General features: G+C 34.2%; 1 protein-coding gene across 3 annotated transcripts; it reads right to left on the bottom strand.

The window, feature by feature from the left end:
- Positions 1-5,827: 5,827 nt before the first annotated feature.
- On the bottom strand, positions 5,828-15,711 carry LOC8263086 (protein VACUOLELESS1). 3 transcript variants are annotated; one of them, XM_002526601.4, is made up of 15 exons: positions 14,786-15,710; positions 14,174-14,464; positions 13,765-13,904; positions 12,852-12,957; positions 12,674-12,766; positions 11,475-11,564; positions 11,254-11,367; positions 11,000-11,107; positions 10,801-10,874; positions 9,766-9,820; positions 8,881-9,062; positions 7,964-8,093; positions 7,739-7,841; positions 6,314-6,411; positions 5,828-6,185 (listed from the first exon to the last, which is right to left on the bottom strand). In XM_002526601.4, the coding sequence occupies exons 1-15, from the start codon at positions 15,593-15,595 to the stop codon at positions 6,024-6,026; spliced, it is 2,556 nt and encodes an 851-aa protein (XP_002526647.2). In that variant the 5' UTR covers positions 15,596-15,710; the 3' UTR covers positions 5,828-6,023. The 3 variants fall into 3 exon arrangements, 2 of the variants coding, with proteins under 2 accessions (XP_002526647.2, XP_015579335.2); XM_015723849.3 differs by having other exon boundaries at positions 12,852-12,970; positions 13,769-13,904; XR_007215917.1 differs by lacking the exons at positions 5,828-6,185; positions 6,314-6,411; positions 7,739-7,841 and having other exon boundaries at positions 7,980-8,093; positions 9,651-9,820; positions 12,852-12,970; positions 13,769-13,904; positions 14,786-15,711.
- Between the last annotated feature and the right edge of the window lie 212 nt (positions 15,712-15,923).

Raw genomic sequence — 15,923 nt, 5'->3', positions numbered from 1 at the left:
ATATCGCTGGTGATGATGCCCCCTATCACCAAGGGTTGCAATGCACAATGTATGATGTATGTCCTAAAATGAATTTATGCATGCCTAACAGTGAAATGCCATAATGCATTCTTACGGAGGCGCAATATTGTATTTTAAAACACTTGTTCTACTTAGAAAAATAAATAATGTTCGCTTAAGTTTCTGGATTCGGCGTCCGAAAATACTCCCCGCCACCTTTCTTAAGCTTCTTACAATCACCAAAACTCAACCATAGAGCTCTGACATCTACTCGACTTCCGTACTTTCGCTACTCGATAAGGCGATGCGATGCGATGACGAGGCACCATGACATGCCCGCAACCACGCCTATACTAAAGCAGACTGCGGTGCCCACTATCGGAAACAACAATCAAAGCTTCTAAAGGCGGACTGCACTAATCACTTGAAGAAACATGCGAGTCTATCGGCCGGATCTCCCATCGCTACAAGGCACATTCTCGAAGCACCAAAGACAAGCTCACAAGAAAGGAAAGACCGACTCCTGAAGGGTTGAGACACTAGAGTCAATGAAAACAACAAGACAAACTTGATCCTAACTCCGGTGGGAAAAATCTTAACTTAGGTCGGAAGGAAATCTAAACTGGCTCGATACCAACTTTGTCACGACCCCACCAGGCTGGTGACCTTAGGGAATGGGTAGGCTTAAGGCCACCGGGAAACCCGTAGTAAGCCCCGACACTCACTGATTTAAACAAATCTCAACTCAAATTTATATTATTAAAACCATAAATTATCTTAATAGTTACACGTTACAAAATTACTTGGCCTACCGGAAAATACTAGGCGAGACCAAGGCTCGGAAAATTTACAACCGATACATATACTAATTACTACCGCGGAGAATCTAAGATTTACCATTTTACATACCAAATCAAATACTTCACCCGATGATGAAGGAGTTCTTGAATAAAGTCGCGAGAGAACTATGATCACGAATCCGAAAAACAATAAATGGAGACTGGTCTAGAGTGAGTTAAAATCATACATCTAAAACAGTTTCAAATATCTCAATGTCACATTCATTTAATTTTAAAATAATTAATAAATCACGCGAACCATACGTGTCATGTTAAAACATATGTGTCATGCCATGCTTAAACAAAATTTATTCCACATGCAACGGGACAGAGTACTTCAGTAGAACTCTAATCCCAACTCTAAAATCTCGATTATTTCAACACTTATGTCTCAACTAACCTCAACTCTATCATCTCAAACCTCTCATTCCAATAGGATCACGAGAGCAAAGCTCGGGGACCTTACCTCCGGTCACTTAACTCTCGACCTTAGCCTTTTGGCTCTCTTATCCAATAAGACTGGCGCCCCGAGAGCAAAGCTCGACCAGGGACCTTACCTCCAGTCTGGTCACTTAAGTATCCAAATAAGAAATCTAATAGCCATTCGACTCTCTTAATCTAATAAGACTGGCGCCCCGAGAGCAAAGCTCGACCAGGGACCTTACCTCCAGTCTGGTCACTTAAATATCCAAATAAGCCGGCGCCCCGAGAGCAAAGCTCGACCAGGGACCTTACTCGGCAACCACACTCTACTAAGCCCAGAGAGCGATGCTCGACGTCCTAATCTTTCTTTCTTAAAATTTTTACCTCTTTACCCTTTTCTTATCTCTCTCATATTATATTGGACACTCATCCAACTCCTATGTTCTACTGCCGTCCCATCCTGAGTCATCATGCAATATTAAAATTGGTAATAAAGGAAAAACATATTTAAATAGTAATTAAAAGCATCATGCAAATGATAATAATAATAATTGAATGAAAAATTGAAATTGCAAATAAATATTCACACTAGCAAAACAAATTTTATGCATGACACGTGCGTAAACGATATATGACTTTAACTCACAGAATTAGGCGACCTCCTAGCTCAGCTTAGGTGTCTCGGTAGGAGCGAGCCGAACAGACAGATCATCTAATCACGGAAAACAATTTATCAAAACGATGAAACAATTACAATAGATCCTAGGTCTAGATTCCTAGGACTGACTGTCTAAGAATCTCGACTCGGGAACTACCGAAAATTGAGCGAACCTCCCCTACAACACGAACATTACCCCCCGTAAAAGCGGGTCCAGACCTGCCGGAAAAACACTCCAAATACTTACAATTAAAACAACGGAGTCGGGTCCCCAAACTTCACTATTTCCGACTCATACACGACAAAACACAAGTAGCGTGACAATTATTTATGACTTACAAATACCATCAAATACACAATATAAACCAAAAGACACAATTAAACTAAGAATTTCTAAAAATAACGGGCCAAAGAAAATTACAGGAGCTCGGTCGACGCAGGGTCCAATCGACGATCCGAACACACCATCGGACTCACAATGACGTGATGGCGATCCCCGATTTCGATTTTCCGATCCGACACCCGACCATCCGGAGAAATTTGCGGACGATCTCGACCGTCGATTCACAAACGAAGCCCGATCGCCACGAAACCGGTGCCATCGCGAAGCTTGAGAGGAGAGTCGGGATATGTCCTCCGATCATCCATCCTCAAAGCCCAAAATGCGGCTGCCTCCACTACCGGAACTCTCTCTCCTACCACCGCCCGCGAAAAGCTCTCCCAGGAGCCGATCGCCACCAAGATCGGTAGAAAGGCCGGGGAAGCCATTGCCACAATCCGCTCATTGCCGCTCGCGTCAGACACGCTGGTCCACCTCTCTGCCTCTCTCTCCTCCTTTCTTCTTCCCCGACTTCTTTTTCTTTCAATATCGACATTAGGCCCCCGAACTTTTCCTTATTACAATTTGGTCCCTCAACTTTCTTAATTACTTACAATTTCATCCCTGCGAATTTAAATTTGACCCCCAAACTTCTTTTTAGCCTATCAATTAAGCCCTTAACTATTTAATTTGGGCCAAATTAGAATTCGAAAATACACAATTACAAAAATACCCACCGGCGAGCATATTTATTTCACGAAAATACCAAACTCACAAATTTCCATTAAAGCCCCATAAAAATAAAATTATACTTTCAATCCTTATTCCAAAATAAATTTCCAATTTAGTCCTAACACACAATTAAATTAAATAATCAATTTTTCCAAAATTCTTTTATAAACACATCCGTTACAATTCTACCATAATTTTCCAATATATAATTTTGCTTATATAAATATGCATTTGGAAAAATTTGAATAACCAAAATATAATCATTTTAAATTAAACCCAATAATAATGAGACTAAAATTAACTTAAATAAAAACTCATTATTAAATATATAAAAATTCCGGGTGTTACAGTATGTTTCTCTTAAACATCACATATTAGTCTATATCCTATATAGACTTTATTCTGATCATATTATAAATATAACTTATTGAAGTTAATAGTTATAAGAGTATATATATCCTATGAGAAGGCTTGCAACACTCTTTATTAATATATCTATGTCTCACAAAGTTAGATTTCATCATCTTATGAAACTTTATCAATTTGGATAATTACAAGTTATAGACATTCTAATAATGATCCAAGTATTCCATATCAATGATCTAATCTTGATATGATACTTTATCATAACTCTTCCTAAAGCAAGCATACATCCTATGTATCACTTAGGAATTCGGCATATGTGTCTTTCTCAAAGACAACTTGATTATAATATTGATTCATAAGATTTATATATTACATCATGGACTCGTGCTCATGTTGCATTGTGATTCTAGATTCAGAACGCATGACTTCATGTCATTTTAATATAACCACTTCAAGAATCACAAGTGTGTGAGTTCTTAAATTCAAAATAATGATATATTTCATTTTTCAATGACAGAATCAACAACACTGCGATTCATTTTGTTAAAGATTTTCTCTCTAGTTCAATATCAATAATTATATGTTTGACTAAAATCAGAGATTATCTATTCGTAGTTTCAGATCAGAAAAGCTCTTGTTATGCTTCAAAATCAGAGATTATTTGTTTGAAATTTCCTCTTTAGTAGAAAAGCTTGCATTTTGCATTTTTGTATTTGTGTTCGTGAAAAAGAATACTAAATGATGCAACTAATAATTAATTGTTAAATTGCATGTTTATTGGTGTTGAATTGCAGGTATATTTGTGTTGAACTATAGTGCAATTCAAATTCGATATACCGGTAATATAAATATATATGCTCATTTGAAGTTTTAATTATACAGATACTGTAACATATGTTTAAGTAATTACTACATTGTAATTTAGAAAAGAAAAAAGAAAATGCTGTTAACATCATATTTCCAGAGATTTTTTTCTCAAGTATTATATTAGTGACCACTCAAATAAACCCTAAGAAGTTATAGATGTGATAATATAATACACAAAAAAAAAAAAAAACATAATAACTGTGAAGAGAAAGCCGAAAATCACAACAAAAAATTAAAAATGAAAATTGAAGCAAGGCTGTGAATCATCTGAACTAAAGAAGCATGAAATTATAGAGAAAGGCGAGAAAATAGCAAGGAATTGAAGAAAGTCATCGCTTTCTTTTAATAACAATATGATACTATTCGCACGTGTAGGAGTCAACCGTTTTTAATGAAATGACGCATTTTAAACCTATATTAATAATGCAAAATAGACCTAGATTTAGGATATACGAACTCAGCATGGCTAGGGTCTCTTTCATAAATGCCATAAAAATATAAAATAGTTATAAAAATACCTATAAAAGTTATTGACATTAAAAATATCCAAAAATGGAATCTTGTTTACAAAAATATCCAATTTGGTTTTTTCAAATGAAAATGTTGGATATAAAATTTATATATTCAGAATACTTTTAATAAATAATAAATCTAAAGCACATTAGCTTTTATAAAATATTGTTGTATTTTGTTTGATTTTGTGATATTAATAATAAATAAATATATAATAAAATCTAAAATGTATTCTCTAATTTAAAGATTTAGAAATGTGTTGAGAATTTCATATCTGAAAAATAAGATAAATTGCTATAAGATAAAATATATATATATATATATATATATATATATTTAGTATACATTGAAGAAAAAAAATATATGTATATTTATTTTTGACATAAACTAAATGAAATATATGTTAATTTTTAATTATATTTATGTTTAAATATTAATAATATGAAATATCAATTTCTTTCAATATTAAAATTTAAAAAATTTAATCAATATTTATAATATTTGCAAGTGTTTCAAAAAGCTAAAAAGACATGAAACATTAATAAAATAAAAGTAAATAACAACAAAAGATATATATTTAACTAAAAATAATATACATTAAGTATATATTAGGTATCTTAACCTTTTCTAAATAGAATAAAATTCAAAAAAAATCGTAAGACAAAACATATATATTTGTCAAATAATAGTATATTTTAAATATATGAAACTTTTTAAAATGAATCAGAATCAACTCAAATATTCAACATTAAACAATATATATTTATTAAAATATAATATATATTAGGTATTTGTAAAATATTTAAAATTAATTTTAAAAAAGAAACAGAAAAAATGAAAAAGTGAAAAGTAAATACTTCTAAAAACAGAGGGGTATTTTTAAAAAAATAAAAAGAGATTTTTATAATTATTTTTCAACAAAAAATAAATAAATGATGAAATTCCCTTTTTTCCAATTAACATGTATGTGACCGCATTTAGATTTATTGCTATTAAATAAGCCTTTCCCATTTAGATTGTCAGCGGATATAACCTTTTCTATCAGAAACTAAAAGATGCCCTAGGAGCAAGTGTTCAGGGAAAGGTATCCAAGAATGATAACAAGAGCTATTGAAAAAATATATAAACGCATCTCAAGCAAATCTTTTATCGATGCTAAAGGTATCAACTACAAAAACAAGATGCCTGCAAAGACAAACTATCCTTTTACATCAACCTGAGATTACTCGCATTACATATGCACACAGCAAGCTCAACAGGAAATTCGAAAGAGATAAATAAATAAATTAATCTATATACATGACTATCAAACACCTTGGAAGGACAACCGATCTCGGAGAGTATCAAAAATTGAGGACGCTGCTGTGTTCTGTGCAAAACTCAATTTCAATCGACCAAGCAATTCACCATCTTTTGCCTGAGAAGCAGCATCAGCAGCTTCCTTGGCCATGCCAACCCGAGCATAAGCCTGCGAATATCAGACATGTTCTTTAAGTTGCACTAGGGTGCAGATATATATATATATATATATATATACTAAAAATGCCACAAGCTGACAAGCACAGGGAAGACCAAGGAAAAAATAGTCTTGATTACCTCAGCCCTCTCTCTAGGATCAGCAAGTTTTGGAATATATTTCAGAGCTTCACCTTTCTCATCAGCATCAATGCATGCCTCCACAAATGGTCTGTAACCTATTTGATGCCAAAATAAAGATATGAAAATATGATTCTCATAATATAATAGGAATACATGCTTTCTAACAGTGAAAAAACACTTGGGGCTATTCAAGACTTCAAACAACCTGACTATCCCGAAATCTGGATTTTCATATGGTATCTCAATTTGAATGAGAGAATTTGGATGTTGCAACCAATTTGGCATTACTTCCAGTTAAATTCCTTGGTTCCAAAAAATTTTTTAACCTGCCATTTTCTCAAAACATTGAAAATTTTACCACAGAAATGACCAAAAACCCTAGGTCTTTGGAGTAATTTTTGTTTGTGCTTTGCTGAGGCTATACTTGCTGCTGCTGATTTTTAAGCTCTTCAGTCAACTCCACAACCAATCTATCCACTCAACTAGTTAACCATCTTTTGTTCAGCTATTCTCTCTAGATTGATTAGCCAGCCGCAGCAAAGGAACATCCGCAGTCAAATATATGAGGAGTTTCAATGCAGCAGGCATTTAAGTTGGCTTTCCCAACTATTTATACATTTGTTAAGTATGGCCACTATCATCCATTTTCCAAATAAAAATGTTTAATTGGGGTTTATTTCCTTAGTGGGTTCAACTGAATCATTGTTAGAAGAAACAAACAAACCTATAAAGGAAGGAACATGTTTTTGAAAGCCAGATGATTAAGAATATATATAAATCTTGATTTCAGTTTCCTCTACTTTTCTGCTTTTAATTTCACCAATGGGAGGTTTAAATTTAGGTCCCTCAAGGTTGTTCTTATGTGCTGTTTGCAAATTTGGTTTGTGAAACGAAAAAAGAAAAAGAAAAAGAAAAAACATTCATTTATCTGTTTGAAGCATCCAACTAACTAACACATTAAATTGCTTACTAACACTGGGAATAATTTTCCCATGGTCGTTAACACTTCAAATTTTTCTAATTTAATAATTAATTTCAATCTTGCTTACAGTACAGTCATCACAGAAATATTGCAAAGAGGTTAGCAAGCAATATCACTTAAAAATCAACTTCAATCAATAACCTAACCTGAAATGGGAGCACTCACATGCCTGCCACATTGCTTTCAGGTGAAAGTGTTCACTAGAGTCTCTTAGCAATTTTCACAACAATGACTATATTGTGCACAATAAAGTTCAACGATGAATTCAAAGACTAGTGGAATTTTATTTCCAAGGTTCAGTGATGGTGAATCTTACCAATCAAGCATTTCATGCAACACAAAAGAATAATAGTAATAAAGAAGAAAATATGCAAGCAAAAAGATTGATAGCTGAGTTTGGTTTCTATCATGCCACTTAAAAATTACACAAGGGATCTTACCAATTGGTGGTCTCTTCTCCTTAGAAAACTTTTCCAGGGCATCCCAATCTCTGATTGTTGCCAAAGCAAAAACTTTAAGCCAATACCATCTTTTCTCAGAAACCTGTAGGAAGTTAGCATAAACAAGATGAGGATAAAGATCATAACAGAAGGATGAAGTTAATAGAAAAATATCACTCTCTGCTCTTTATCTCCTGGAAGGCAACATTAGAGAGCTTCACACACCTTAAACTCTGTTTTCACTTTTATTGCAGCTCGATGATTTCCTAGCACAATGCATGTCCTAATAGTATCACTGATACTTGAATCAACAAATATGGCCTGCTTTGTAGAGACTTCTAACTCGTGTTGAATTCTGGATGAATAGCAAGTTATCAGCAGTGCAGGTATTAAGTGCACTTATTGGAGGAAAAAAGACAAGCAAGTTGCAGAAGGGTAAAAGAACAGAGAAAGGAGGTCAAACATGACAAGCTACAGAACACACCAGAACAAATGAAAGCAATACTACATAATATTTTAATAAAATTTACACTAAGAACATGCAATCTGAAAAAATTATAAGAAAAGAATGTCTTCAAATTACCCCCATCAATTTGTATCAGTCAAAAATCAGTCCAAAACCATTCAATTTATAGGGGAATAAATTCATAGTTGTGCTATTTTACACCACAAAGTGTGTATGGAAGGACACATTTTGCATTTAAAACAAATGGCATTGGTTGTTGCACTGACCAAAGCTTTTAAACATAATAATAACAGCAAAAAGAAACTCTTTTCTTACATACTTTCAGCTCATAAAAGCAAACCATTAATATTTCTTTGCAAGATAGTGTTGACATTTTAAAATTATCTGTTAATAATAAGCACATCCATTAAGAAAGTATATTTATCCAGTCCATCGGACATTCCAAAGCGACATGTGAGTTAAGGTAACATTCTCATACAGTTTACTTATTAGAACCGATAGCTATACACTACTTGATGAAATTTTTCATATTCTTTTATTACTTCTCCAGATAACTGATTCAGGAAATGAATAAATAATTGGAAGATGCAGTGTTCTTGAAATTTTACAAAACAGACAATGTTAATCATGACCGCTGATTTAGTGATGATAACCAAACATTGTTGGCAAATACTACCTCAACAGTTTTGCATGCTCTTCCGCAGCTTTAGACTCAAAAGCATGTTCCTTGGTCTCCAAGAAAAGGTTTTGGGCCTTTTCAATGAGCTTTATGCGTGGACCGTGAAGTGGAGATCCTTTACTTGCCATTGGATTTTTCCCTAGTTCCCATGATTCTTTCCATAAAAGAAAAGCGACATCCTATAGGAGCAAATGATTTCCAGAATAAAGCAAAAGGGCAAGAGAAATAGAGAAATTAAGTTAAAATTCATAAGATATTCAATGAAGCTTTGAAGTAACTAAATTAATTTGATAATTCATGTATTATTAAGTCTTGTCAACCCAAATCACAATTCTAGAATACATAGATTAGACAGACCCACCCTATTCTGCTTTGTATCACATATTAAAAATAGGAGAAGTCTTTTGTGTTGATACTACTTTCAACTAGATCTTTCAAATATTAATCAATTTATCTACAACCTTCCCATATCTCACACAAACAAAAACGCGCATATATATATGTAGAACATGTCTGCAATACATGTGGAGTTACAGGACAATTTTGCAATAACAATTGAAAACTATTACATTAGGGTTTCATATTCTATCAACCTGGATTGTGTCTCAAAATTTAAGGGCCGTGTGATAAATGCTTAAACAGTTTTTGTCCTTTATAACATAGCAGGTATTATTACATTGATAAAAGGCTCATAGTATGGAAAATTTAGAACAAATTACCCTGCTAAAACAAATGAAATTTTTAAGGCATTGCTTTCAGCAGCTTACCCAGCGAAAACCTAAAACCGATTAGATAAAACCTATATATTCTTACTCTCCTAAGGGACATCAACACCCCCAGAGAACCCAAAATGTTGACCACTATTGAGCATTTTAAACCTACTTGAAGCTGTCCAGTTGATAGGAAAAAGTCCTTCAAGAATTCATGTTTATAACACCTGAGACAATCACACCAACGGGTAAAATACAATCAATAAGTATTCCAAAATTTATGATTGCAGTTCCAACTAGAGAAATAACCAAAAAGAGTAGGATAAGAAAAATAAAACTCATCATGCAACAATACATAATAAAAATCGTTAACAAAAAGCTTCCATGCTTGCCATAATACAAGGGAAAAAATGGTCCATCCATGCGTGCAGGGAGCTGCAGAAGAAGCCTATGAACCTATCATGCATCAAATGGCAGCCCCTTGCATACAACTATGCTAAAAGGCACAAAGATGCAGTGAGACAAAGCATAAAGTGCACCAACAAGACATGTTTATTATTTCATAATATGCTCATTTGCAGAACTGAGGCATTGCATAGACATAGTTGTTCAATAAACAAATCCTATTTGGACTAAGCCGCCTCAGTGGTTTAGTAAATAACATATGAATAACTCACAATCATCACGGAAAAAATTTAAAATAAAATAAATATAAGGCCATACTTCTACTCTGGAACTATACTAAACACCTTTGCATTAAGATCTTCTATTTATTAACAACACTATCATCGATGTCAATGTCATTCTCACTGTTTAATCTTCATTGTCCTGTCTCACAATTTTTTGAGACTTTACAATCTCTCTCTATATTCCTCTGCATCTCTCTCCCCACCAACAATTTTGGCCCTCTATCTTTTACTTTTTATGACTTGAAGGTTCTCCTATTCTGTAATCTCTTATATGGAAGAAGCTTAAGATATCCCTCCCTAACCCAGTCACATCTCTGCTCCAAGTGAAAAACTTATTGGTTAAGATATACATTGGATCTGCAGGTAAGCTACAAAAAACCTAGATGCCTCAAAAGGACTGCTAGAACTTATTACATTTTAATATTATCCTACCGGTAATGGAGCACAGCATGAAGCATAATGTACGTCAAAAGTAAAATGCTGGATAAAAGAATAATACACTTTAAAGTTACACCTACCATGCGTAGGTTACAAACAAATCATGTGCTAAGGGTCTGGCTTGTATTGTTCCAAAGAATTCTAAGGCCGGCCTCTGCATCAAGTAAAATTAACAATTAAAACAAGTAATTAATCAATAAGAACATTTTTCTTATTCCCAAAATGGCCTAATTAACATACACAAGACAAAGACCTGTAAATGAATTATTGAAAGCAAACCTTTTGCCATATATGAAACAGAACAAGGTAAACAAGGTCAGTATCACCACTTTCAATGGCCTTCATCAGAGCTGTATCTTCTTCTCCAATGCTTAACAAGAGAGGAACCTGATGTGAGAGAATCCCAATCAATATGTAAGTTAAGTGTGTGCCTATATATATATGATAAGCATTTCTGCCCATTATATCATGCCACTTTTCTCTTTCTAACCGATGATACAAGAAACATCAATAAAATAAACTAATCAAAAAACCTGTTTGGAGGAGCGTGGTTCATAGTCAACAAGCATAGCAGCTAATTTTCGGCGACCACTCTTATCAGCATGGGCAGCAACTGCTGCATAAGATATACCCTTGGATAGTTTCAGCTGCAAACAATTGTATAATAAGTTGCATTTACATGGGGTAAGGAAAACAAGTCAACTTCTAAGTTCTCTAGGTTTAACCAAAAATAACTATCAAAGGAAGAACAAACCTTATCAAGCAAGATTTCAAGAAGAGTTGCATCGGGAATTGCTAGCGAAGCTGCTATCTTTGAACATGCCCAATGCATTATTACTACCTCCTAAGCAAGGTAATCAAGGGAAAGTGAATCCACATGTAAATGATTTTATGCTCCAACTAGACAACATCTAATATCAAGGTTAACCAGTTCACTATATGATATTATCAAACTACAAAGTCTTACGTCAAAGCACTAGTACCTAGATTACATGTACAATCAATTGGAAGCAACAAGCATCCAACCTCTATATAATTGATATAAAATTTCTGCACTGTCAGAACAAGCAAACTATCTTTTCCATGCACACAACTAGGAAATAAGACAAGGAACTCAAGAATATTAATTAATTCACACCTCCATCTGATAAACATATCAAATATCAAATAACCAACAAAGAAAAAGAAATCTAAATTTAAGGAACCTCATAATCCAAATCAACAATAGCTGATGTAGAATAGTCAATTGGAGCTTAGGATGCTGATTTCTTGACATTGTGCTAATTATTTAAAAGTTGAAGATAAATGGACCAATCAGACATTTTTATGTCTTGGATATTACTAAATGAGTATCTTTTGTTCCTTAGATGAATTTGAGATGGTTAATACTAAAATTTGTAACCTTAAGCTGCCTAAGTTCATAATACATTACACAACGTTTCAAGTCACCATCCCAAATGCTTAACCATCATGGCATAGGAACTTCCACCTGTACCCATTTACCACTTTAATGACTTATGTATTATGATCATACTTACCATAAATATGTAACAAAATTATATATAGCCAGTACCCACATTTTCTCCAGTGTTAAAAGTTCTCCTTCCCCAATGAATCTTGCAAACTTCTATGTGTTTAAACATATACTCTATATTTTACATGGCAAACCCGTTGCATCATGACCATCTAAACAACTGGAAGCAGGTAAACTGAGGCTCTCTATTCACTAAGCTACAAAATATTCTATACATAATATATTGATGCTCGCAGGAAAGCCAGTAGCTGTTCAATACTTCTTTAAAGCCCCAATTGCATATACATTAAATATTTTCTTAATGAAATCAAGTCAAAGTTCAACTTAAGATGTTTGGTTCGAACATAGAACACAACTATTGAAAAATGCCAACAAAACATGACCGTGCAAAGAATGGTGATGTATGGTTCAGGACTTACCTGATTCATTCCAAGGTACTCTGATATTCTTAATGCCAAAAGGTGTTGGTGAGCATTAATCAGACGACTGATCAGAACAGATGCTGTAAGGGACTGAATTCACAAAGTTTATTCAGCACAAATTTTCAAGAAATGATAAGCATCAAATTTAGAACTTAAATCACGAAGTGTTTGAAACCTTATACTGCTGAATACTTAGAGGGATACCAATCTTAGAGTCGCGTACAGCGTTTAAGACCCTTAAAGTTTTGCACATCTCTTGAATACGATCACGTTGAAAATTGCTGCCAAAGCCAACTGGATATCAATACCAAGAAAAGGAAAATCAGGAGAAAAAGAAGAAAAAGAAACAAGAATCTTTTTGAAGGTCATATAACCCACAAATTAATGAAGCATGCATGCAAGTTATCAACTATACATTAAAGTAAAACTAATGGACATGGTACTTCCCACACGTTGGTCTCAGCTCTCAAGTAACAATATCAGAAGAATCAATTTTAGAACCTCGAGATCTTTTCCTAGTTGAGAACAAAAAGGAAGAAATACACGATAAACCAATAATGTGATCTCCTTGTAAAGAAATATACATGACTTACATTTGTAGCAATAAATGAAACAAATCTTATACCATGTGTGCATAGAAGTACTTGAAGCATGCAAATACTGCCCATAAATCACTACATTCAAATTTCCCCAAACCTACTTCATATTCGAATTGCCGCAAAAACCAAACTAGAAAACAATTTTTAATGCAGGTGCATCTGACAAGCATACGAAAACCCAGACCACTAATCAAATTTATTTAAGTGATTACATGCAATCATTTCATTGAAGCAATACACAGATTTCACCATATTAACAGCTTAATTCATTTACAATAAGCAAACGCCTGTTATAAGGAACAGAAATGCATCTAATCTCCATCCAGAATTTCAGCCCATCAAGATTTGCTTTTAAGGAATTGCATAAGGGAACTTAGCAGTAAATTGATTTCACATCACATTAAAGATATCTCATCAGGCAATAAATGTTTCAACATATGGTAACTGACAAAATCTGATGATGTCAACTGCAGAACAAACCAAAGTCACCTACAAAAGGCTTGGCCATAGCTTGCAGCTCTTAGTAGTGTCCTTTGACGGGAAACATCAAATTCATGACCAGCAGCATCTACACATGCTTCAACAGCCTCAAGCAAGGACGCACGAATCAATCTCAGATTTTCATCTGCCTGGTAGACAAAAGACAACATGAATTTCCTCAAGAGAAATTACACTAATTCATAATTCAAATGACTTGCCTAAACACATTGTGAGATCATGATGTAACAAGAGAGCAACAAATAGCACATTGTAAATAGACCAGACAGGTAAATTGTTAAGACATTGAAATAAGTAAATTATTTAAGGAAGTACAAAACCGATGGCTTCCTATAAATAAATTGTGCAGAATTAAAACAAGATGTTATAGAGTAAGTTTGCAAAATAAGTAGTGGCATACCTTAGCACTTCGCCTGTCAAAATGATCCAATGCATCAAATAGTAATGATGCAGGTGATGTACTTCCTATGTTAAAGATAGATTCAGTAGAATCAGGTACCCGTTGTAGAAACTCCATACTTGTGTTGGATAAAATTCTCACTCCATCGCACTCAGGAATAAGAATCAAAGGTTCATCATAAATGTAGGAGATGCAACCATGAGAAGGACCAACCATCAAAAGCATATCATCCCAATAGAGCAGTACAGTATCCAATCCACACCAGGCCATTTGCTCAGGAGGAAGGGCCGACTGCATTTAGTAAAGGGGAAAAACTTATATGACTTCTCAAGACAATATTTTTAAAAAGAAAAAACAGCAGAGTATAATCATGCAAAGCTTGCACAATGCAGCAGGTCTGATATATTGTTGATAGCAGTTAAAGAGTATTCCAAGCTCTCTATGACAGAGGAATCCATTACTAAAGTAACATTATCCCAAATTCAGACCTTGTTGCTACTAGACACAACAGCAAAAAGAATACACCAATTTGAGTAGGGCACCAAAAGTAGATAACAAAACTCCACCATCGAATATTGAACTACAGAAAATAACTAATTATACCAAGATTACCTCACATTGGTACAGATATAACAAATCAAAATCTGTACTCAACAACGCAAGACTGCCATCATGTCTAAAACAAGCCAAAATCTTTCCATTATGAGACACAGCAATTTTAGACACTGGCCCCAGCAATGCCTCCTCAGAAAGACCACTGCTAACATTCACTTGCACATGCCTGACCTCATCCTCATCAACATTCACAAGCCCTTCTCCCACGCCTAAAATCACCTCCACATTTCCGGACACCGTAAACTGCGGTTCAATCACAGCCATACAATGCGGCTTCTCCTCAAACTCAAGCCCTAAATCCGCCATCTTAACAGGCTTCACATCCTTAAAATCCGCCACACAGAATAATTTCCCAGCCTGAGTCAAACACACAACACCATTCCCCCAAAATACGCACTCCACCACGTTTTGCTCAAAGCATTCTTTTCCCATTGAATAATTAGGTTCTATAATCTCCGCGTGAATATTGTAACGGTAAATCGTACCGTCTTGGACTATGCAGATCAGGGTTTGGTCTCCGGTCCATGACATGCCGATCAGGCGTCCGCCGGGGTGTTTCCAGACGGTTTCGGAGATTAAGATTCCGGCGGAGTTGAAGATTCGTAGTTTTCGGAGGGCTGATTCGGAGTAGAGTTGGACAATTTTTGAATCGTCTCGGATGATAGCGATTGGACCGCCGAATGGAGCGCAGGCTACTATATAACGTGTAAAGTCGATGTTCTTCCATTGCATTTGGTATATTTCTTGTTTTCGATAAAACGTTGTTGTTAAGAGTTGCCATTCTGCTGCTACGGAGACGTTTGACATTGTTGATGCAGATGATCTCGGATAGTGGCAATTATATGATTGATTTTAGTTTTCCGGAAAGGCTGATGATCTCCGTTTCTGTTTCACTCCGACTGTATTTAATAAATAACTAGTTATATATTGAGTGGAAATTAATTAAATATTTTTATTAATAAATTACATATATTGTATTTATTAATTAATTTTATATTCATATTTTATAATTAAATTTATTATATTCTATATAATAATTATTTTTATTATTTTTATTAAATTATTATAATTTTTAATATAAAATAAATAATTAATAAAGTATATATATTAAATATTCCCTATTCCTATTAATTTG

This window comes from Ricinus communis, chromosome 5 (genome assembly GCF_019578655.1).
Source record: "Ricinus communis isolate WT05 ecotype wild-type chromosome 5, ASM1957865v1, whole genome shotgun sequence".
Lineage (NCBI taxonomy): Eukaryota > Viridiplantae > Streptophyta > Magnoliopsida > Malpighiales > Euphorbiaceae > Ricinus > Ricinus communis.
Note: the sequence above shows the minus strand (reverse complement) of the source record. Positions and strands in the feature narration are given on the sequence as shown.

Coding starts and splice junctions, on each gene's coding strand:
- LOC8263086 (XM_015723849.3), bottom strand. CDS start 15,595: ATGTCAAACGTCTCCGTAGCAGCAGAATGGCAACTCTTAACAACAACG. Junction 13,905..14,173: donor TTGACAGGCGAAGTGCTAAG/GTATGCCACTAC, acceptor TTTGTCTACCAG/GCAGATGAAAATCTGAGATT. Junction 9,821..10,800: donor TTGTTTGTAACCTACGCATG/GTAGGTGTAACT, acceptor TGATTGTCTCAG/GTGTTATAAACATGAATTCT.